We start from the raw sequence: 25,163 nt of genomic DNA, 5'->3' as shown, positions 1-25,163 counted from the left end.
GGCTTCCAGGTGCCTGGGGAAGAAATTATAAAGTATATGTTCCTCCGTGACTGAGTTTGAGTTTATAAATGAAATGTCACAATGCCGTTTTCTGTGCCATCGATTCATGCTAACAATCAAATGATACATCCGTTATTCTGCTGTTGGGGGATACTTTCTTTTATTCTGCTTTTCCCAAAGGATCTATGGTATTTGGACAGGGCAGAGCTGGCGGAAGAGATTTCTATTACACTTGCCTTCCCCACATCTACGATTCCTACTTTCTCCTGTTTACTGTGCTAGACATCGTGCGTCTGCTTTGCAGGGAATTGCCAGATTTCCGTTAACTCAGTGCATGAGCTTGACAAGTAGGTAATTGTTCGACCCTCTGATTATTAGTAATCTGCACCGTCTGATTCTCTCTCTTCCTTCCATAGCACTGCAGTGACAACACACATCCCTGCCAGTCAGACATGAATATCGAAGGAGCCTGGAAGAGAGGCTACACGGGAAAGAACATCGTGGTGACCATCCTGGATGATGGCATTGAGAGGACCCATCCGGACCTGATGCAGAATTATGTGAGTGTGTGCTGGGGTGGGAGCACCTGCCCCCTGGGCAGCAAGGGGATTCGAGTCAGGATCATCAGAAACGCAGCCAACAGAGACAGGATGCTCCGTACAGGGACTCCATCTAATAAAAGACACGCTTTCAACTTGCAAGTGCCTTTGATGTTCCAATCTGATGACCAAAAAACGGGATAAGGCAGCAGAAACCCCACCGCCACCCACCTTCACCACTGACAATGACCGCTCTTCTCAATGACTCGCACACACAGCCAGGCGACACGCTCTGTTTCTTTTATGGAGAAAAGCATGCTTAGAATGTTGATCAGTGATTCTACTGGTCTCTTTCTTTCTTTCCCTTTTCAAAGGACGATAACGATCAGTTTCCTACTGGACGTAGGAGGCAGCAGTCCGTTCCCTTTCTTAAGAAAGAACAGTGGTTCCAGGATTCTGGGAGGATGTAGGACGAGTCCAAGACCATGGACCTAGTGAAAGTGCTGAGGCTCCGTACTTCCACTGAAAATCCTGGTTTTGCTACCCAGTGCCCACCAAACACAGGGGTCGGTTTCTGCCCCTAAGGCCTCTGGGTCCCCTTTACCACATGACATCCACTGCCTAGAAATGTGTCAAGGACTCCTCTGTCCTCTACTCTTCAAGGTCATTCCTTCCATTGGCTTCTCCTTTCTAAGTTTTGTTGAAAGTGCCATACTTATCTCTCAGTAATGCCATTCACTGCTTCCAATTTGTGTTACCTAACACCTTAGTGCTCTCTCTGAAATAATTTTTTTGTTATAGAGGGCCTGCACCGGTATCTGCAGATACAACCCCGATTTCTTATCCAGGCTCAGCAGAAGCTCCGGGTGGATGCCACTCGCACCCATGTCTTCTGACTTTCCCCCAGACCTCTTTCTGTTGACAACTATTTCCACCCAAGAACTCTGATATGTGTGTGGCTTGTAAACTTCAATTGGTTTTACCCACATTCCCCCCACTCTCCGTCCCCCGTTCCTTTTAGTTCCAAATGTTTGGCCGAGTTGAGTCTTCCTAAATTAGATTTCATGTTGATAATTGAAAAAAAGTTTCTCTTAAAATCAGTGATTTTCTGTCCACTTACAAGTTTCCTCTCCTGTCCCTGAGAACCCAGGCTGCTCTAAATCGTGGCAAAGTCCATGGCCCTTGGCAGGACTTGTGTTGACCGGAAAGGAGGAACCGTCATGGAAAGGGGTGGGAAGCTTTGTCCTGTGCTTACAGGGGGGACCCACCCTGGGCTATAGAACTGGGAGGACCTTTTCCCTTCAGATTCTTGTCTTCTATAGTCCAGTTCATGGTCATTAAGGGAGTGACTAGAGCCAGCCCAGCCCATCACACTGGACCCTAAGTTGGCAGAGAGTTGCCGGGCGGGGCCTGCCCATAGTTGCCCCCTGCACCTCAGCACCAAGGGCTCCCCTCCCTCGCCCATGGGTTCCTCCATAACTCACAGCCACGGAGCGGCCCTGGGGGTGTTGTCCTGGGCCCCCTCAGAAAGGACCTGACTTTCCTTCAGGCCAAGCTTCAGAGACGGATGCAGTGCCTTCTTGAGGTCTGATCTCCCTGTATCTCTGTCTCCTTCAGCATGGGAAGGCTTGGTCTCTCAGCACCCCGGGGAGCCCTGTGGGTTGGTGCCCCTGTGACCATTTCTCCTCTGGTCTCTCTCTCTCTCTCTCTCTCTCTCTCTCTCTCTCTTTCTCTCCTACCGAGAAACCATTTCGGCAGAAACGACCACGTGTGCTGCGTCGCCGTGTTTCATTCTCATCGGCTCCGTCTCACTCGTGTCATGACACGTGAATAATTTTCCCAAAGAGACTCCATTTTATCTTTGCAAATAAAAGACCTCCAAGGTGCTTGGCCACCTCGGAGACCACCCCCAGCTCACAGACACCCCCGTTTCTGACCCGGGGAGACCTTCCTTCACCCAGAACCTCCCGTGCCGCCTTCCGCTGTAATCTGCCTTCACGGTATTCCACCCACTGCCCTTTTTGCTTCAAAAAATTCAGCCAGGAAACTTCACAAATTACTTTTTTATCATGAAACGCTGGAACACATTCCCCTAAACTAGATGATTGGCCCTAAGGTTAAAAGGGGAGAGAGAGACAGAGACAGAGACTGCAAATTCATTTAGTTCTTACTCCAGCAAACCTTTGGAGGGCCTGCTCTCACCCTGCCACCAAGCCCGCTCACACATCCCGGTCTCTTCACAGTGTAGGATTTGGGAGCTAAAAAGAAATTTCAGTTCAGTCTCCTCGTTGGGGAGGGTAGAAATGGAAGACTGCAGGCCACAGTGAATGAGCCCAGGTCCTCCAAGGAACAGAAATGTGGGTACCTCTCTCCCAGAAGAGAGATCTTGCTTCTCACACACAGTGTGCTTCTTGTAGGATATCTGCTCCCCTCCGCCCAGGAATGTATTTGTTTAAACACAGATAGCTTTTCTCAAATTGCGATTGCATTCTTTGCTTTTTTCTTTTTTTTTCCTCCTGGAAAGAATTCTCCAGAATGTATATGTATGATTAGCAGTACTGGTGTCTCCCCAGTTTGTTTTGATGTTGGAGCTGCTGAGGTGTGGAGACAAAGCACATTGGACGGGGGGCTCCAGGGTGGGGGTGGGGGGCAGATGGGCCTGGGTTCCAATCTTGGTTCCACAGGCTGGTTTGTGTCACGCTTTTGGCCACGTTACTTAGCCTGTCTTAGGCCTCAGTTTCCTTACAAGTAAAACTAGGAACTTAAACTAGATGCACACTGTTCATGGTCTCGTGACCGCTGTGAGGGGCCACCGGACCACCTTTGCATGAGAAGCAGGGACTTCCCTACCACCTTTTTCTGTCATGGGTATTTTGCTTAGTATCTCCAAACATCAGACTCGATGTGCTACAAGTTATTTTCAGAAACAAGAGCCTCTGATTAAAGCTAGAAAACAAAGATAACATTTACTTTCCCTAATACTGTAGACCTTACCCTAAAGCATCAGAAAATTAAAAGCATTCTAAATTCGTGCTATCTACAGAGATATAAATTTAAGTGATGACCTAAGCCAGTAATTTCTTTTTGGAAATATAGAAATTTAAAAGAAAGAAATTTAGGAAGTTGGAGATTTTTTACAATTGCTTTTAAAAGCAAACAGAGCTAGGGACATCGGTTGGTTGAGTGTCCAACTCTTGATTTCAGCTCAAGTCATAATCCCAGGGTCGTGGGATCAAGCCCTACATTGGCTTGATCTGCACTTAGTGCAGAGCCTGCTTAGGATTCTCTCTCTCTCTCTCTCTCTCTCTGTCCCCCTCCCTCCCTCCCACCCTCAACTTGCGCTCAGTCTCTTTCTCTAAAATAAGCGCAAACAGGGGCACCTAGGTGGCTCAGTCAGTTGAACGTCCTGCTCTAAGTTTCTGCTCAGGTCATTATCTCATGGTTTGTGAGTTCAAGCCCCATGTTGAGCTCTGTGCTGCCAGAGCTTGGGTTTCTCTCTCCCTCTCTCTGCCCCTCCCCTGCTCCCTCACTCACTCACTCACTCACTCTCTCAAAAAGAAAGAAAGAAACCTAAAAAAAAAAAGCAAACAGATCCAACTTTAATTTCAGAGTGACTTTGCCTCATTTTACAGCCTTGACATATAATAAAACTTTGTTTTATTTTGGTTGGGGTAAAAGGTGATTGGGTATTACTAAAAAGTCTGAAGTACAGATTCTTTTATAGTAGATACAACACATCTGAAACCAGGCAAATCCTGCCTAACAGAGGTACCATGATGCCTAATAGAATAAATTTCTAATACTGATTTTTAATTGGCTTGCCAGTTATTTGTGAGTTGTCTTCCAAAATCTTTGAATCTTAAGAAGTTTACTCATTCAAGAAATGAAGTTAGGAATAGCGAGAACCCATGGAAAATAAATCACTTTGCTTTTAGAAAGTGTAAGAATAGTTGATTGAAAAGGCGGTCAGTGTAGACTTCTTCACAGGAATTGAGTGAGGGGTTCATTCTAGATATGAGGAAAAAGCGTATCGGTAAGAATGGTCCCTGTTCTCCGTTGGTCTGTGGAGAGTATTTCTCAGTCTTAAGGAGGAGAATCCAGCACTGATTATTACTGAACAAGGCATCCTGACACCAGTGAACCGTGAATGTATTATTTAATCTAATTACTTGCTTACAGAAATGTGTGTAGGAATGCATGAGCCTTCAGGTTCATGGCTAATTACTAAACGTGTGTCTCCTCCTTGTGTTCTCTCCTCTGTGGCTGCAGGATGCCCTGGCGAGTTGTGACGTGAACGGGAACGATCTGGACCCAATGCCTCGTTACGATGCGAGCAATGAGAACAAGTAAGGCCCGGGGGACGGGTGGTGGGCACGGGGCTGCCAAAGAATTTTGCTTTCTACTCTTAGCGGAGGGGGGGGAGTGTTTTCTCGGAAATCCTTGGTAACAAATGAGCCTCCAGTTTGCTTCGAGGTGAACAAGTGTCTTTGCGCTGCAGCTTCTGGGTCATGTAAAGGGGTAGCCTGTACCCTAAGAGTGGTTGTGGAAAAAACCCTGGGGCGTGGCTCAGTGTTTGCATATCTCGAGGGCACAGCCAGGGAATAGTGCCCCTCAGGAAGTAATTGGCCTGTGACCGGTTTGGGGGATTCAAGGGAGAGGCAGAACGAAATGTACCCCAAAGAGTGACTTGATGCTGTTCAATGCAACAAATTTCACTGACTGCTATACTTGAGGTCTCTGCCAGGGGCTTTATTTGCTTCTTTTTTCTTCTGCAGTGTAATATACCTGAAATATACCTATCAGGTTCACCATATGCAGAACCCATTACCCTTCTTATCCTCAATTCAGGAGCCATAGAAACCCATTTAACCACTTTCATACTCTCCGGTTAGTACAGTAGTTTTTGTGAGCGCAAATGAGAAAGCACATCCATTCGATACCTTGGGATATCTGAGCATTCTTCAAAAAGTAAATGGAAATGGTTTTTCTTGCTTAAGATGACCTAGATTCTTTAAAGGATTAGTAGATATTTCTAATCTCTAGATCACATTAGCTTTTTCTCCTTTTACTGCAAAGCTCCTCCAGGATAATGCTGTGATTTAAATACTATCATTGCAATTTTTACTTACATGTTTTAATTTAGGATCTCAGAAGTAGCAAAGAGAAGTGTTGTCCATTTATTTTGTGCTATTTCCAGACTGTGTTTTCTCTTCAGGGAAAAATTTCTCAGTGAGTATTATTTGATTAAGTAAGTCAATAAGTTGAGATAAACAGTCTGACCTAGATAATTGTGACGGTACATGGGTTTTTTCTTTTTTTTCTTTTTTCTCTTTTTACCACTTACAAAGAAGCCCCAAAAAGTTACTGTGAAGAATATGCTGTTTGCTAATAATTCAGTAAATATTACAATTTAGAATCAAGAGGGAAAGCATTAATATATATCATGATTTAGATAGAATTTTTCAGAACCTTCTCAAAAAAAAAAGGGGGAAGAGGGATGCATGGGTGGCTCAGTCAGTTGAGTGTCTGACTTCAGCTCCGGTCATGATCTTACGGTTTATGGGTTTGAGCCCCGCATCAGGTTCCATGCTGATAGCTCGGAGCCTGGAGCCTGTTTCAGATTCTGTGTCTCTCTCTCTCTGCCCCTCCCCAACTCGTACTCTTTCTCTGTCTCAAAAATAAATAGACCTAAAACTAGAAAGTTTCTTTCAGTCCTAGTCATTACTGTTCAGATCACACCGTTTAAAGTTATAGTGAATTTTACACAAAGGATTATAATTTGAGACAAAGCATGCTAATGTATTTAGCCTAATTTACAAACTAGCTTGTGACACTGATAAAGAATCTTGAAGCTTCAGTACTAAAAGGTCACCACTGATAAATTTCTATATGTAGTCCATTCTCTTATAATTGGACATACATATTCCTTAAAACACTTGCAAAAATCTAAAACCACCAAGTAATAAAACCATGAAATTGGAGCTCAGCACTCAAAAAACATCATCAGTGACACACACAAACAGTAGTAGTGACCCATTAAAAACAGTGGCCCAGTTTCAGTGGGTGGCCCATGTTAAGTGGTTACAAAATATGTAAAACTATAATAAAAGTGCCACTTTGTCTTGAAAAACACCTTATGTTTGCGGAAGTGTGTGCACATTTCATCTACTCCTCACGTGCCTGCCGCTCTGCGTGTAAGAGAAAAAAAGGGGAAAAAAATTAAAATTCTGAAAAAGAACAAAGAATAGAGAGGAGAATTCATCAGTTGGGAGGAGAGGGGGACATTGAACATCCCATCCCCAGGCTGGCCTTTGGAAGTATGGCACCTTGCCAACTACTGTGAAGCAGAAGGTGAGGTACTTGAACTCAAAGAGGGTGTAGCAGCGACAGGTGTGGACAAGCGTGTCCGATGGTGATCCGGGGTACGCATCTCTGCGGACACGGTGTAGTCCCAAGAGCTAGGCGCATTTGCTACATTCACATGGAGTTTCTAGGACAGAATTGTGCACCAGCACATGCAAATTTCACAGTATTCTTATATTGTTCTCTAACATTGGTGGCATTATTGGAAGAAATTTATGTTTTCAAGACAAGCATGTAGTAGAATGAGACCATACTGTATCTGTTGGCTTAATTTATTCTGTCAACATTTGTATGGAGCAAAGAGAAACAGTAAAGATAGAGGAAAGACTAGACCATGTTAACACCCGAAGTATTTTTGTGCAGGGTGTTGAGGGATGAGAGGGTCTGTAGGTAGAGCCAAAAATGTTTTGTGCCCTAGACCATCTCATTTGCATGGCGGTTTGCTGCAATGAAACTCTCAGTGGTGGCGGCGACTGTTCTCGGAGGGTGTGTCTGACATGGGAGTGACATCGCTGACCACACACAGTCTGCGGTTAACACAGATGCTTCTTTGAGTGTTGGCTTTGGTGGCTGTTTACAGGCTGCCTTTTGAACACCGTATCCTTTGTGAGACTTCCTTTCAAACTTGGCTCTCCGCAAGACCTTTTTCTCAAGAAGCAGAGCTGTGGCCCTGATCACTCTGGCATGTTTTAGCGTGTCCTGTTGTGACCCATTCTAAGTATCGTACATGGTTCACTGAGTGCAGTGTGGGCTTAGTTATTGGAGCACACGGCATTATTCTCGACGTGTGCTTACATTCGCAGTCTCGGTAGTAAAATAGGGCATTGACAGAGGGCAAAACACCAGTATGCTCTCCCTTTGTTTTAGGAGAGTGACCTGGGGCATCATATGTCCCCTTACCTTCTCTCAACGCGCCACCTGATTTGCTTTCTGGCCAAACACAAATGTGTAGTCAGGCATTTGGTGTTAAAATACCCTTTCTGCTCATTAGACCATAATTAGAGATGTGATTGATGGCTCTGTCTTTAAGCATGGATCTGTAGCTGGATAATTCTGTTTGAATAGATGTCACATGGCATCAGGAAATTAGCAGTGAGTTTGTAGTTCAGAAGAGTTGACGGTTAGCCTTGGTTCGTCTTTAATTAGCTTCATAATCTTTGGCCCTAACTACTCTGAGCTTTAGTGCTTTTTTTTTTTTTTTTAAATCTCTTAGACTATAATAATACTTCTAAAGAATAGCAGTAGGGGCGTCTGGATGGCTCAGTCAGTTGAGTGTCTGATTTCAGCTCAGGTCATGATTCCACGGTTCGTGGATTCGAGCCCCGTGCTGACAGCTCAGAGCCTGGAGCCTGCTTCAGGTTCTGTGTATGTGTCTCTCTCTCTGCCCCTCCCCTGCTCATGATCTGTCTCTCTCTGTCTCTCAAAAATAAATCTTAAAAAGAAGTTTAAAACAAAATAAAGAATAGCAGTAAAATACAAGCATACAACTGACTACATATTAGGTAGGTATTAGATAATTATAGCTGTTACTACAATTGTGTGTTCTACTTCTATATGTGGTTCTTGATAAATAATGAGTTAAAAATCACAATCGCCTCAACAAATATGTGCATATGAACATTTCTAATTTAACGTAACACTTGGGAGTCTTTGTTTATTTTCAAGGTTAGAAGTTTCGGTAGGTTTCTCTGTTGCTTTAGGTGCTGAGGGCTGTGACTCATTCAGTCTCCAGTAAGTCTGCTTTTCTTCAGTTCCATTTACCCATCATCTTCAGCAGAGCATGAATCTTTGAGTGTGATGTAAGATAGTGAAGGGGAAGAGTTTCTAATCATCACCGGAAAGCAGCGGTTGAGGCCTGTGAAATGCAAGTGCCTCCTCTTTGTTTGATCTGCCCAGTACATAGCTGGAATTATTTTGTACTTATCTGCAATTGTTCAGTCAGTCCACAGGTCACCCCACTTGGTGAATGGCTCTGTGCTAAATGCTTGGGGGATATGCGGATGAAATGATTGGGGCAGGTCACTAATGGATTTAATTGGTAAAGGACTTAAGGGGTTCTAATGCCTGATGGACTTTAGTTCTCCAAACGAGTGCACCCTCAAAACTCCTGCCAGTCATCTCTCTTAGACTGACGCGATTACGTTTCTAGTGCTGAAGCTCTGTGGTGACGGAAGTCACCCCTGAAGTACAAAAGTTATAAAGATTCCTTCTTTGTCGCTTTTTCACATCCCCTGTAACAGGTGCAAGAGAAACACCCTTACTAGAGGAGACCATAAAAGGTGTCCTCCCGCTCAACTCTGCCTCCACTTGTTTTAGCTGCTGAATACCAGTGACTGCACTGTTCTAGGCTTAAAATAGAAGATGCCTCCCTGCAGATGAGCGTCTCCTGGCATTTCAAACCACTACTCCTATTTCTGATAGATGAATTATTGATGTCTGAGTTAGAGCTTCCCTTCCCCAGTTTGCCTCTTGTTAAGTGTTCCCTCCGTTTAAAAGTCATCACAAGATATTTAGTGGGAGGGGAGAGCGCACATTATGTCTTGAATGGGTGATACGTGGGCCCCGAATCGAATTCCTTTTCAAAATGAACCACTCCGTCGGTTAAAGACTCATTTGTCAAAAAAGAATGAATTTTTCATTTTTCTTTCTTACCTCTGTTTTTGGGAAGATGTAAGAGTGGATGGAAGCACATTTTGTCTGGTTCTTCAGTGTCCTTTCACATGTCATTTCCGGTTTTATAAATGCCACCATGTTGTAGAAACAAAGTTGTGTGTGGCCTTCTCTTGCTCATTCCCACAGAGGAGGACTGCCGTCGACAGAGAGGACTCCAGAGCAGAGCCCGTGAGTCAGTGTTTTCTAACAATACAGAAAACATTTTAACTCCATTCTGGCAGAAAAAAAAAACTCTTTACATTTTTGACCTTATCCTTAACAGAAGCCTTATTTATTTATTTTAATTTTTTATTCAAGTATAATTAACATGCAGTGTTATATTCGTTTCAGTGTTCAATATAATGATGCAACAATTCTGTACATTTTTCAGTGCTCATCAGTAGGGGTGTGTTCTTAATTTCCTTCATCTATTTCACCCCTCACCCCACCCACCTCCCCCCCTTTGATAATCACATTTGTACTCTGTATTTAGGAGTCTGGGGTTTTTTTGCTCTCTCTTTTTTTTCTTTGTTCATTTGTTTCTTAAATTCCACATGATCGAACTCCTATGGTATTTGTCTTTTTCTCTCTGGCCACTTAACATAATACCCTCTAGGTCCATCCATGTTGTTGCAAGTAGTAAGATTTCATTCTTGTGTATGGATGAATAATATTCCACTGTGTGTGTGTGTGTGTGTGTGTGTGTGTGTGAGATGCCCTCTTTATCCATTCGTCTGTCACTGGACACGTGGGTCACTCTCATATCTTAGCTATTGTAAATAAGTTTAATAAACATAGAGAAGCATGTATCTTTCTGAATTAGTGTTTTCATTGTCTTTGGGCAAATACCCAGTAGTGTAATTGCTAGATCATTGGGGAATTCTGTTTTAATTTTTTGAGGAATCTCTGTACTGTGTTCCACAGTGGCTACACCAGTTTGTATTTCCATCAGTAGTGTACAAGGGTTCCTTTTTTTCTATATCTTCATCAATACTTGTTATTTCTTGTCGTTTTGATTTTCGCCATTCTGACACATGTGAAGTGATATTTCATTGTGGTTTTAATTTGTATTTCACCAATGATGAGTGATGGTGAGCATCTTTTCACATGACTTTTGGCCATACATTTGTCTTCTCAAAGAAATCTACAGATTTAATACAATCCCTATCAAAATAGCAACATTTTTCACAGATCTAGAAAAAATCCTAAAATTTTTATGGAACCACAAGAAAACTCCAAATAGCCAAAGCAATCTTGGGAAGAGAGGGAAAAAAAAAAAAAACAAAGCTAGAGGTATCATAATCCCAGATTTCATGATATCCTACAAAGCTATAGTCATCAAAATAGTATAGTATGGTACAAAAATAGACACATAGATCAATGGAGGAGAAAGAATAGAGATCCCAGAAATAAACCCACACTTTTATGGTCAATTAATATATGATAAAGGAGGCAAGAATACACAGTGGGAAAATGACATTCTTTTCCACAAATGGTGCTGGGAAAACTGGACAGCTACATGCAGAAGAATGGAACTGGCCACTTTCTTACACCACACACAAGGACAAACTCCAAATGGACCTAAATGTGAGACCTGAAACCATAAAACTCCTAAACAAAAATAGAGCATAATTTCTTTGTCATCGGCCATAGCAGCATTATTCTAGATATGTCTCCTCAGGCAAGGGAAACAAAAGCAAAGTGAAACTATTGGGCCTGCCTATACCAAAATAAAGAGCTTTTGCTGAACAAAGTAAACCATCAACAAAACAGAAAGCCTCCTTAATGGGAGAGGTTTTCTGCAAATGACAGTAAGGGTGAGTACGCCTTTGTTATAAAGAACTTGTACAACTCAACACCAAAATATCCCCCAACTAATCCAATTAAAAAATAGCCAGAGGACCTGGATAGACCTTCTTCCATAGAAGCCTTATTTCTTTATACCCGGATTTAGCCAAAGAAGCTCAGATAAAATTATTGTATAGCTAAATAGGTCAGAAATAAACCTACTGAAGAAAAGTAGGGCCAGTATCCGAGGCCAATTTGTTTTTCCAAATATTTTCAATTTTCCTCTAATCCTATTTAAACAGGACTATAATGTACTACGTAGGAATTTCGTAAACAGTGGTTATCAAATGAATTTATGTGGCATTGACTACAATTGTACGTGCTATGATTGTACATGTTCTTAATGTATATAGAACAGAAAGTTGTGAAAAATATACTTTTCATAGGCAGGTATAGATTCTATGTCCATGAAAGAACATACAACAAGCATTTTAGAAAATCTGCTTCTGTCATGTTGGGTTCGCATTGCAATACATTGAGATAAGTAACATTTTCAACCATCTTCTAGATTCTGGGAAGTGGCCGGGGTCCGGGGCCTCCCGCAAAGTTGAAATGCAGCAGGAAAAAGCCCTTCCCGGCCGTGAAGCCAGCCATCCCTCTCTCTTCCCTCACTGGCCCTTGGTCACCAGCCCTGCATTCCTTGGCGTCTTAGTCCTCCTGTTTGACAGCTCAGCCAGGACACACCCCCGGACTCCGTCCACACGTCCGCTCTACTGTCCCTTCTCTCACCTGCATCCTTGTAAAACCCCCTAAATGGCTTCTCTGTCTCCAGTCTTACCCCAATCCCGCTGCCCAGGTGCTATTTCTAAAGCAAAATAAGAACACCCTTTAATGTCTTGACATTTTGCTAAAACTGCAAGATGCTTTGTCCCAGACTCCTCCCTATGAAGCCCGCTCTGCCCTGTGTGTCCTCTCCTTCACTGTATCTATCTGCCCGCAAGACCTGGGGGGCTGTGTGCAACTGCACAGCCTTCCATCGTCGGCACCTGCGCCATCCGTCCTCCCCCTTCCTCTCCTGGGACTTGCCCTTGCCTTCGTCCCTCACCTCTCTCATCCAAGCCGGATACCCCCCTATGAGTTTTCGCAGAGCCTGTGAATTTACTTCTTTTATGAAACCCTTCCTGTTGTTGACGGGCTCACATTTACCAAGGCAAAGACTAGAGAGAGAACAGATAATTTCCAGTTTCGTTTGGGTTATAAAATGTTTGTTTGGTCTTACAGTAATGAGAAGAGCATCAACCGTGGTGGCTCCTATAGGTGGATTCGCCAAATGTATGCCAGAATAATAACTATTTAAAAAACATTGTATATACTGGAATTTTGTGCTGGATACCTTTTTATTTTGCCTGCTGTGTGCCCCAGAAAGCTAACCTATAAGGACTGTGTTAATGGGCTCCCTTGCCCTCTGGGTTCCCATTGGGTTTGGTCAAGGGAGGGCTCAGGCAGGAGATCACTGGGGTTCAGAAGAATGAAGGATTTATTCTCTACCGCCCCCCCCCACCTTATTGGACCATTGGAGCTAACTATGTACCTGAAGATGTAACGCCCATCAGGTGACCCTAAGTCTGACCTCCTAAGGGCTGTCCTTTGTGCGCATCAATAACCACTTCCTCCCAAGGTTCCAGGATTTTTCCAGTGTCGCTAGTTCAGAACACCGCTCTTTTCCCTATCGGTTTCCCCCAAATCCTGCCCACTTCCTTAAGTAAGTCCCTTGAAGAAATTTTTCTCCCCTGACCCAGTGTAAAAGAATCCACTGTTTCCTGATAGACCCTGGCTGGCATAGGCAAGTTAGCGTTTTAGCCTGGTAACTTTGGTAGCGTAAATGAAAAACTGTTCGGAAACTTCCAAGAAAGAAAATATTCAGTTCATAGGAGTTGTGTAAGTGGCTGCGTATTCTTTAATGAGAACTGAATAAATAGAGAAAATAGTTACCGAATCTAGAATCCCTAGTTCCCTGTCACTTGATATATAAGTATTAATTTTTATAAAACAATGTGTTCATTATTCTAGGGATTATAATCATGATAATGCAGTCTTCAGACCCCTCTGTTCTTTGTCAGTTTCGCATGTTCTCCTCAAGGATTTGGGGACATCATCTCTCGGGGCTTTCAGTAACAGTTTCAATAAAATGACTGATGCTATAGGTTAAAATGAGGTTTGGGGGATCCTTTATGTGAACCCAGTGCACAATTGACATCAATAATCAATAGTTGCTTCCATTTAAATTTCTTATTTAAAAACCAAACACAAATTCCCGAGGCCTCTAAAGCAGATGGAACTGCAGTAAGGGAAAGATAGGTATCCTTTTTAAATAATGGATTAAGCATTTGAGCAGGGTTTCCAGACAGGTAGATTTATTTATCTTTCTTTCTTCATCTCCTCTAACCTCCATCATGGATCCTTCCATTTTCTCTCATTTCTTTGTATCCTGAAATAACGTAAAATTTGGAGCATGAAGGCCAGTGACTTGAGAGGTCAGTGTGAGCGGGGTGTTATTGGTGTTAGTGGGGGAACCGAGAAGGCATTCGAGACCTTTCAAGCACATTCAGCCAGCGGATACTCCTGTTAGGTGCTGGAGAAGAAGGCAGCTTGGAGGGGCGCCTGGGTGGCTCAGTTGGTTAAGCGTCCGGCTTTGGCTCAGGTCATGATCTCACAGTTCGTGGGTTTGAGCCCCATGCTGGGCTCTGTGCTGGCAGCTAGCTCAGAGCCTGGGGCCTGCTTCAGATTCTGTGTCTCTCTCTCTCTGACCCAACCCTGCTCATGCTGTCTCTCAAGAATAAATAAAAAAACAGGAAAAAAAAAAGGCACCTTGGGAGAAAAAGACACCTTGTTTTGTTTATTTCACTCCCTATGCAGATACTTGGAAGAACAGACTGACAGTATAATCAAGCTACCAACTGGTGTATTGTCCATTTTAATATCGACAAGGTGTCATTTAGATATTGGTTGTCTTCCTCTTCAAATCCGGTGCCTTCTGGGTTAAGGAACTAAAGTTAGAATGTTTTTTTTTCTTAAGTAAAAGGGATGTCATGATTTTCATGTTTCGGTAATTCAGTGAATGATAGTAGAAGCCTGTTGTTCTGATGGACTAAAGTAATTGTGTGTGTTTCATCAGCAGGAGGTGTGCATTTCTTTTTTTTTTCTTTATTATTTTTAACGTTTATTTATTTTTGAGAGGCAGAGATGGAGTGTGAGTGGGGGAGGGGCAAAGAGAGAGTGGGAGACCCAGAATCTGAAGCAGGCTCCAGGCTCTGAGCTGTTAGCACAGAGCCCGACACGGGGCTTGGACCCACGAACTGTGAGATCATGACCTGGGCCGCTTAACCGACTGAGCCACCCAGGTGCCCCAGTAGGTGTACAGTTCAATTACAATCATCAGCAAAAGGTGGAAAGGCAGAGAATAGGTCTTTTATATCAGAATGTATTTGCGTAGTTCTCATAAAATAGGTCACCAAAGAAGGCAAGGTAATGTAGCTTAAAAAAAAAAAAAAAAAAGTCCTGCTTTTGGATGAGACCTATGTACCACTCCCAGCCTTGTTGTTCACTGTGCCTTTGGCCTTGGAGAAGCATCTTGGTTGGAACCTCCCTATTCACACCAATATCTCAATGTCTCTGACTGACCTCACCACAAACCTCCGTAAGTCTGTGGGGTGGCTACTTACGGAGAGTTGAAGATGGTGTGAGCAACTGGAAGTGAAATGAGCGCATCTGTATGCTTTCGCGTTTACTGTTACATAGCAACCCACATTCAGAAGGTCTGGAGAGGTGGGGTAAAATGTCTAACGTCACCCACCGAGCGGCAGTCAGAATTCGAGCTCTGTTATTCCCCCAGCCCCTCCTCCCCTGCCTAGCTAAATTAATCTCTGGTCAAGTAGAGGAGAAATTAATTCCTGTGTGGAGCACATGCTTCGGTAACTTCACTACCTTGGGAGAGCTGGAATAATCAAAACGCTGTACCACCGTGTTCAGTAAATAGTCGGTAGCTGGGCTGTACCAGGTGCTGGCACTCAGAGCCCTGTGTCTCCTCGGAGAGGGGATTGGTCCATAAAGGCCACAGGCACCTTGTGTACGTGTCATTTTGAACAAGTAACAAAGATCGTGCGGTCTGCCTTGTTCCGTGGGAATACGTGAAGGCCACCCAAATGAGCCTAGGGCCGATTTATTCAGAGTTTGTCATAACAAGAGACTTAGCTACTGTCACTTGAAGAGACCCAAGGGTAGAAACATGACTAGGGGAGCTTTATTGTTAGAGAAGAGGAAGGAAGGAAAGAAAGGGAGAGGGAGAGAAAGAGGAGGGAGGGAGGGAAGGAGAGAGGGAGAGAAAAAAAGAGAAAAAGGGAGGGAGAAGAATGGGAGGGGAGCGAACAGGGGGAGAGGAGAGGAGAGGAAAGAAAGAAAAGGAAGTCTTCAGGGAATGGTCCGATCAGTGCTTGGCATGGGGAAGACCGGAGCGTGGGTCTCTGTTCTCAAAAAGTTCCGGTGTATACGAACATCTTTAAAAGAAAATTGAATGAGAGCTAGGTGGTTAGAGTATACATAAGTTTGGGGGAAACTATCTAAAACTGTCCAAAGTGTGGATGTTACTAACGTTATTAAGGCGGTAGTAGTTAAGAAATAAAGTAACGTTTTGAGTCTAATTCACAGAGTGGAAGGTAGTTTGCTTTTGTGTTTCTCTGTATGGAGATACGGACTCCTTGAGGTTGGAATCACATAAGTAGCAGGCATCTGCCTGATGTTTTTGCGCTAAGATGACAGCTTTTAAGAGTGCTCTGGAAACATGGGCTGTGCCGGAGTCTCTGGAGTAGGAGGGAAGGACTCAGAAGGACATTAGAAGCCTTCTCCTACCCTGGGAAGGGTGCGGGGTCTTGTGGATGGGTCCTGCTTTGGGGAATCATGGAGAATTCTTCTGCACTTAAAACAGCTCGAAGGAGTTGTGAAGAACAGTTGACTGCTGGAGATTTTCCAGCCAATTCCCCTGAATCCCCACTTTCTCCGCAGCATGTTCTCATCACAAGCTGCTGGTCTCATGAATTTTAAAAAAGACTGACCTTTGTGAGGAAAAGTTTACCTCTTTCTATTTTTAGATATCCCCACACCATCTGCATATAATTTACATATGCTAGTAAATGCGGTTGGATTTGCATGAATTGCAGATAAAATACCTTGTGGTGACACCCTGGGCTGAGATGAGCTGACTGCTAAAGATTTCCTGCGACCTTTTTGCTCTTGGTTGGCTTTCCTTCTTCCGGGTTGGTCACAGCCCCTCCCACGCCTGTCCTGATTACCAAATACACACTCGTTTCACCCCACCCTGCAGCTCCACGTGTGTGAGGTTGTCACAGATCCCTTTATTTTTTTCACATCGGACACCTGAGTCTTCCCATAGGCACCAGCCTGCTGTCGCCAGAGAAGGAGGCACACATCTGCCTCCAGCAACCGCCCCTGGTCTTGGCACCAGTTTCCACCGTTCGTGCTAGGTGATCTGATGAGAATTCAAGTTGTTCAGCACTTTTTTTTTTTTTAATTTGTTTTTAAAATTTTTTTTTAACATTTATTTTTGAAAGACAGAGAGAGGCCGCATGAGCAGGGGAGGGTCAGAGAGAGAGGGAGACATAGAATCAGAAGCAGGTTCCAGGCTCTGAGGTAGCTGTCAGCACAGAGCCTGATGCGGGGTTCGAACCCACGAACTGTAAGATCCTGACCTGAGCCGAAGTCGGATGCTCAACCAACTGAGCCACCCAGGCACCCCTGTTCAGCACTTTTAATTGCAACCCTAGCTAATTGTCCTGTACATCAAACTCTTTCATAATACGTTATTTCTTTTTCTTCCAAAGGAATGAATGACAAAGTCCCTTTAAAGCTTTTGAAAGGAGTGGCAAAAGCATGGGGAATGGGGGTTGGGCCGTGGAGCATCTGAGAAGGAGCTGGGGTTTGAGATGAGAAGATCAAAGAATTAGAGGCCTTGATCTGGTTGAAATTGAATTCGTATCCCGGCAAAGGGGGTCCTCAGGCCAGGTGGAGTCTCAGCGGCTGCTCTGCTAACAACGTTGGGGTCACCGTCTCATCTGCACTTGGAGGCATACTATCCTCAGGGCAGGAGAGGCCCCTGTGGTTGTGACTCTAGTATCTCCCACTACATAGATGCCCCAGCAACTGTGGCTTAACTCTTCTAGGAGTTGAATTTGGATCAAACTATCAGCCCTCTCTGGGGAGTAACACTAGTGGCATTCTGATGGTGAAGCCATGTTCTGCAGCTCAGAAGTGTGGAACATGATGCCTTCTCTGGGCGTATTTATAGGCACATTCATTCAGATGGGTTGAAAGGGGCACCTGGGCAGCTCAGTTGGTTAAGCATCTGGCTTCGGCTCAAGTCATGATCTCACAATTCGTGGGTTCGGGGCCTGCATCGGGCTCTGTGCTGACAGCTAGCTCAGAGCCTGGGGCCTGTTTCAGATTCTGTGTCTCCCTCTCTCCCTCTGACCCAACCTTGCTTGTGCTGTCTGTCTCTGTCTCTCAAAACAACCAACCAAAAAACAAACGGGTTGAAATCTCTGTAGCCCATAGGCACTCTGAGAATAAGCCATTGCAAATTATACGGCTGCCTATTCTGTCACGTTTTGGGATCTTGCAAAGTGCTCTATATCGGTCGATTTTATTTATCATCATCCATTTTCCTCATTGTGTTTCTAGGAGCTTCGATTAGAATCCCCATTGTCAAACTTCTCTTAGTTATAGGGAATACTAACTCATGTTTAATCCATCCCAGTTGAAAGAAAATATTCATAACTTCTCTCTTTTTTATCTTTAATTAGGGGGATATTTCTTCTTTGCTAAGAAAGTAAACTTTGTCAAGGATAATACTCATCTATGAAGTTCACCTGTTTTTCTTACGCAATTTCTGGCTTTCTGAGATCTACATGAATATAACACGTAGATTTCCAAGATGTGTCATTGGAGTGAACCAGGAGAATGCGTATGGGACCGGAGGTCCAAGTAGCTGCTTGCTAGATAAGTCGTTTAATAAAATGGAATAGTCCTTTCATACATGGAGAGAACGTTTTGAGCAATACGCTATAAAACTCTGCCTCTGCAGGTACGTGGGCAAACACTACATGTGGTTCATACTTGAAACATTATTCTGATATCACCGTAATAGTTTTAATTTGTTATTCTAAAACAGGCTGCTTCTTTGGCTCCCTGCAAGCAGTTCTGTAGCTCTGAGAAGCTTGGGACAGGAGCCGGGTGGGGAAGCAGAGAACAGCTTTGTCTCCCCAGCTGCCCTGGACTGGTTTTGCCTTGGGCTAGAAATTCAGCAAGTTTAAATCGAGTTCAGCGGGTAAATCGAGTTCAGCGGGGTCCCTATATGTTTTTCATGAGAGAATGAGAAAAACGAGCAGCTTTTCTGGTTCCCTTGACTGGCATTAATCCTTCCAAGTCCTCTCAGACCTCACTGTCTCCAATACAGAGGAGCCACCTACTCAGAGACGTTATTTATCTAGAACTTTACAGTTCACAAAACATTTCTACATCTATTCTCCCTTGGCTTGTAAAATTTCCTGTCAGAGAGGTAGTAGATCATTGTTTTGGTGCCCCAGTTCCTGAATTCTCTACGTATAAGGCATTTTCTGCCTCAGTAGAGACCACAAAGACTTTTTCTAGTATGGCTGCTAAAAGTGCCAGATGCTATTAACTTGCTCAGCCTCCCTCGCTCTAGCCTAGGGGCCTTGGTCATGGGATCTAGATTCTACGTCAGTAGCGGTTGTACAGGCTAGTGACCTAAAGGACAGGTCACCTCTCACTCACTTGCCTGGGCTCTCCTCCGTGTCCCTCTCTCCTTCTCAGCGGAGTGGCTGTGTTTTTTCATCTTGAGCCTCCATCTTAGTTATTTTGTGTTCCTAATGATTCTGAACTTCTCAATATCCTTTTAATCAACTATTTTTTTCTGCTTACTCAGCCAGTGACACTAAAGAAGCCGTAATGAAATCTCATTATTGTTGCCTCCTCTTTCCAGAGGAAGAAAGTAAAATTCAAGGCAGGTTCACATAACTTTCAAAAGTGAGTCTGGCTTCCGAACTCATGCTCTTTGTATCACTAAATACACTCTGGTTTGGAGCACAATGCTAGATGTCCGTTTTTGGAATCTAGAGTTTATAAACAATAGACACTTTTCATTCACGGAAATAAATGTAGTTAGTTGATGAGAATTTAGTTCCTGTCACGCGGCATATAGCTTCATTCAGAAAAGACTTTCTGAACACCGCTGAGAAGAATAGCATTTTGCTTTGATTTTCTTTTTTTTTTTTAAGATTTTTTTCTTAATGCTTAATTATTTTTGAGAGAGAGAGAGAGACAGCATAAGTGCGGGAGGTGCAGAGAGACAGAGAGACACAGAATCTGAAGCAGGCTCCAGGCTCCAAGCTGTCAGCACAGAGCCCGGCACAGGATTCGAACCCAGAACTGTGAGATCATGACCTGAGCAGAAGTCGGATGCTTAACCAAATGAACCAGTCAGGTGCCGCTGGTTATTTCTTAAAAATCAAACTAGTGATGTAGTTATGATATGTAGAAAATGAACATTGATCCATGACTTAACTAATATAGTGCAGCAGTTAAACCAGTAGGAAGGGTGTGAATTAGGGACCATTTGGTTTTCCAAAAGCATTTCACGGAACCGTAGCGTCTGTGGAGGGATCTCTTCTCAGGCTGCCCAAGCGCCACTCAGGTGACTCTGTGGAATGAGTATAGCCTTCTGTTCCTCAACTACGCTGCTCCTCGTTTTAGAATCTACATTAGAATCTATTTGGGATAGTTGGATTTCTCCTAAAATTATATTTGAAATTAAAAGTTCTGTTGATCCAAAAACAGAACAAACCACGGTAAACCAGTGCCACAGACCGGAGATGTGGGCTGGGGGCTGGGGGATTGTCACTGGAGGTCAGTGCCTGGAGGTAGGTGGTAGCATTCGACCCAGACCTTAGAAAATGACTGACAGCAGGCAGTAGTCGTTACTGAGACAATGTCTGTAATGGCCGAAGGCATCTTGGGATCAGTGGGCTCCTTACAAGCTTTGAGATAAAAGACATCTTCTTGTTTAGCCATTTTGCTTTTTCTTTTATTTTTTGCTAAAAGGAAAATCCAAAAATTGCTGGGGTTTTTTTCTTGACAGGCTCTCTTTTATCTACAACTCAACTCTGAGCATGTTTTTCCTCTCTCCTCCAACTCTTTACGACCATGTGTAAGCTCTTGAGGGGTGGGCGATGAGTTAGAAGATGTTCAGTGTCTTTTAGCCTCACCCCTTAACTCAGACTGCGTTACACTCTGATTTTAACTAGTCTTTTTACAACTGTCTGGAAATAGCATGCTTCGTTTGTACTGGACCCTGGTGAATAGAGGAAGCACTTTGCATGTGCTTTTCTTGTCCTCGTTCTATGAGACATAACCTCCATATGCATTGGGGTTATTTACTACTCCTGTGACCCAACCGGGAGCCGAGGCTAGCTAGCTGCCTCCTGGCCCTGGGGCGGGGCCACTGTCCCCTGTTCACTTGAGACCACAGGGTGGGGGAACGGGCCACGAATGTAAAATATCAGATTTCATGCATGAAACGTCTAAAGCCAGTGCCAGATATAAAATTTTAAATGACTTCATCTAGGTTTCTATTCTAATATTCCCAACTGCTATTTATGTAAAATTGGCCTGCCATTTTGTTTTTTTTTTCTATTTGTTTTAAATAATTATAAATATCTAATTGTCTCAGTAACAGGAAAAAAAAAAAACCCCTTCTCTTTAAATACTGAATACTTGTTGCAAGTATTTGGCGTAGCTAAAATTAAGAAGCTCCTGTTTAAACTCTGAAAAACAGAATGCAGTTTGCATGGGGAAAAATTTTGCAAATTACCTGGAGGTGTGTTCATTAACATCAACCGATTCTTAGTCTTAGCCATCAGAAAGGAGATGATAAATTAATCAAACTTTGATTTAGGGTTTAATTTTCTTCTTTTAAATGTTTATTTAATTTTGAGAGAGAGAGAGAGAGAGAGAGAGAGCGCGTGAGCATGAGTAGTGGAGGGGTAGAGAGAGAGAGAGAGAGGGAAACACAGAATCCGAAGCAGGATCTAGGCTCAGAGCTGTCAGCACAGAGCCTGACATAGGGCTCGAACTCACTAATCTTGAGATCATGACCTGAGCTGAAGTCGGACGCTTAACTGACTGAGCCACCCAGCCACCCCTAGGATTTAATTTTCTTTCAGGTGTGATATGTAGGTCTTTCTGGAAATAAAGAGGTAAATCAAGTAATATAACCTTTAAAAAATGTTTTCACTAAACAATTATAGGATAAAAAGGTAAAAATGGGCCATGCACATATAATTACTGATTAGTAAAATTTTTGAGATAACTCTTTGAGAGATCTGAAATTTAGTGAAAATCAGTCTTGTTCTCTTTCTAGCTCATTACTCACGCGTGCGCGCACACGCACACACACACCCCTACTTGTCTTATTATAATTGTATTCTTATTAACTGTAACATTGATCTTAAAAATTAAGGTCAAACCTCTTAAATATCGGCATAAGTAGGAAGGAAACAAATCGGAAATAATTGAACCACTTAAGGAACAACTTCAGATCTAAAATTTAGCTTAAAACGTAGAAATCATAATAATCAGAAATGAGCTGTGCATAGTCAAAAAATAGCAATAGTTGAGGTCAGGCATATCTGCATATATTTATCTTCTACTAATACGAAGAGATTAGAGTTAATGAGATTGAAAATAGACATGGTGGTATTTTTTAATTGGGGTTACAAACTAGAAATGGGAAAATGGGTCTGGGCAGGACAATTATGAACATGGAAGTCTGATACAGGTAAACAAAGCTAAATGATTGTAGGAATAACTTTAAGCAAGTCTTTGGGCCACTGGGAAACCTAATGGCCTTCTGCATATAAAACGGAGACAAAATAAGCCTCTTGTTTGTAGTTTGCTCTGAGAATTGCAGGTACTGCATCCTGAATGTTCAGGATATCATAGGCCCTACCAGCCCAGGTACTAAGTGGTGGTATTAGAGCTAAGGTAGGGCTTTTGTCATCAGGAATGAACTAGTGACAGAGCTGTGAGTCTGATGAATCATCGACACTTTTCATCCTGTTATTTGTCTGGGGGAAATTATTTCTACCTGATTTAGAATATTCATATTCTGCATGTGCAAACAATGGGAGTGGTATCTGGATTTTTTGTTGTTGTTGTGTTTTGTTTTTTGTTTTGTGGCAGAGGGGGACATGGGTCTGAAATTCTCCCTGAGAGATTAAACGGACCTCACAGCTACAGGAATCACCTCTGCTGTGTGTCACTGGTCGTTTCAAAGTCAGATATTCATTGTAGAGTTTCAAACATTGGAATCCTCCTAAAGCTCTTCAAGAAAACTGACTAGTTCATTTACTCTCTGTAAATCTCCATATCCCGACTCCTGCATTTGTTAAGAACTCGTAGGAGAGGAACATGATCATAAATTTTGAAAGGAGTTATTCCATTTTCTGGATGACTCCGAGCTCTTCTTAATAAACAGCCCATAAAACCTCATTTAATTTTCACGTTTCATTCTGTTATTGATTTATTGGATTTATAGCAGTTCATCCTCCAAAGGGCGACTCTCCCCACCCCACCCCACAAAAAAAAACCCACGCACAGTAATTATTGTGTATGGGAAGATTTGGAATGATAAACCAGTGATGAATTGCTTATTCAAACAGACATCTGTGTGTTCTAGAGCTGACACTATCCCCTCCATCCTGATGCAAGAGAAAAGTTTTAAGAGTGATTTTTTTTCAACATTCTTGTTCAAAAATTTGATCTACCTTGTTTTCACCAGTTGGTGACTAGTTTCCATGGAAATGGATATGGAATAAGCATTCCTCATTTTAGATTCTCAGCTACCCCATGCCAACGGAGAGCTGTAAATGCCATTTGGTTAACAGCAAGGATCCAGAATTCTTCCATTTTAAAGCGGCAGAGGGAGAGGAAAAGAAAATGTTTGCCAAGTCATTTTGCTTCCCTTCCCTTTTGAAAAGGACACAATTTGATGATTGCACTGTTGACTGACAGTTATCAGACACATGCAATGGCTAGTAGTGCTTCTTCGGACTGATCAACTTAAATCTCTCTTCCACCCTTCATGAAGTTCCTTGCCTCTTCTTAATTTAACTGGCCTCACATTTCCTTCTGATTGTCCACCTGTTGTTCCGGTGATGGGTACTGAACACGAAACGTGGTAAAAATGTTGGAAAGAGACTGTTCGGTGTTCTCAGTGACCTGTGACCTGAAGGGGCAAAAAAAAAAAAAAAAAAAAAAAAATCTGTTGATACAGGGAGTGTGTGTGGGGGAAAGTTGCAAAATTCTCACTCATGAGAGAAATGTTAATTTTGCCAGAAGGTCACTCCATTTTTGAGTCACTGTCACCTGGAAGTACTACATTTTCTGGAACTCTTCCATGAAGGAGATAGTGAAGAGTATTATTACAACCACTTTCACGTGAAATGTTTGAGTGTGAATACAGTTGTTTTCTTTTGTCTTGTTTTTTGGAGCCCGATTAGTTGAATCTGTTTGGACGCTAAAATAAAACTTGAGTAACACAAACACATGATGTTTTCTTTTATATTTGAACATGTTTAGATACTAGATTGAGAAGGAATGTGACTCAAGTCCTGAAATACCACCCAGTGCCGTCCTGTGAACACACTTCTCTTGGGTCATGAGAAGGAGTTTCGCTATGTCCCAAAGTCTAAATTTAATAAAGAAAACCAGACATAATGGCTTCCAGCCACGGGCTGCCCCTGCGTCTCTAAGTGTGGTCTCACACCTAGCCAAAGCAAGTCATGTGTCAACTAAGGAAATACAATCCTTATCCTGGGCTTGCGAAACCACAGGACTACTTCAAGGGAAACAGTACCGATGCTGGGCATGCGGTTCGGGGCCTGACATTTTCTATTATGTTGTATTCGTGGGGGAATATCACACTGATAACTATTTTTGGTATAAAGAGCTTGTGTGGTCCAGTGTCTCGAGAAAGATGCATTTAGGGCGTAGAAAGGACCCCGTACAGAATATGCCTTGAAGTTCAAGACTGCAAGCCACAGTGGCTGTGACGGGGACTCCGTAAACCTCAGTGACTGCACCTGCCCTCCCAAGAGAGGGGAGCAAGTTCCTTAGTGTCTTAGTCCCCAGCTTCCTGCAGTGGAGAAGACATACAGGAGGGACTCATTACTGAGATGCGTAGGTGCTGGGGGGAGAAAACATCAAAAATGAATCCACTTAAATTGCGGCCAGAGTCTCCTAAAGCAGCATGAAAATGGTGTTTTATTTCAAACGCTAAAACTAAAGCGATGAAAATACATGTCGTTTATCATCTAACGGTACATGTAGTGATGGGCATTCTTCTATCAAACAAAAATGAATCATGTTTAAAGTTGTACTTTTCCTGTAATAGTATGAAATTTGAATTTTAGTAGAGCCATAAACAGACTCCGTTTATAAAAAAAGTTTTACCAGTTTTCTAAGGGCCATTTGGAATCATTTTATTGACAAATCATTCTCACTTAAAGCCACTGTCACGTTGCCAGCCTTGTTCCATTTTTACTAAATCTCCCTCTTTTGGATTCTTCTTCAACACAGCTTTCCGTGTGATTAAAGCTGTTCTGAAATTCCCTGATGATATGAAGTCCTGGGTCTTTTGAAAGTTCATTAGACAATTGATTTGCTTGATTTGCC

At 42.9% G+C, this 25,163-nt stretch overlaps 1 protein-coding gene across 3 annotated transcripts in view; it reads left to right on the top strand.

Moving 5' to 3' along the window:
• The window catches only part of PCSK5 (proprotein convertase subtilisin/kexin type 5), a 461,176-nt gene that overhangs the window by 131,000 nt on the left and 305,013 nt on the right, over positions 1-25,163 (top strand). For all 3 annotated transcript variants that reach the window (XM_029920456.1, XM_029920455.1, XM_029920454.1), the window contains exons 4-5: positions 417-560; positions 4,809-4,885. In XM_029920456.1, the coding sequence (XP_029776316.1) occupies positions 417-560; positions 4,809-4,885 (221 nt within the window). The remainder of the gene's footprint in view (positions 1-416; positions 561-4,808; positions 4,886-25,163) is intronic.

This window comes from Suricata suricatta, chromosome 13, assembly GCF_006229205.1.
Source record: "Suricata suricatta isolate VVHF042 chromosome 13, meerkat_22Aug2017_6uvM2_HiC, whole genome shotgun sequence".
Taxonomy (NCBI): Eukaryota; Metazoa; Chordata; class Mammalia; order Carnivora; family Herpestidae; genus Suricata; species Suricata suricatta.
Note: the sequence above shows the minus strand (reverse complement) of the source record. Positions and strands in the feature narration are given on the sequence as shown.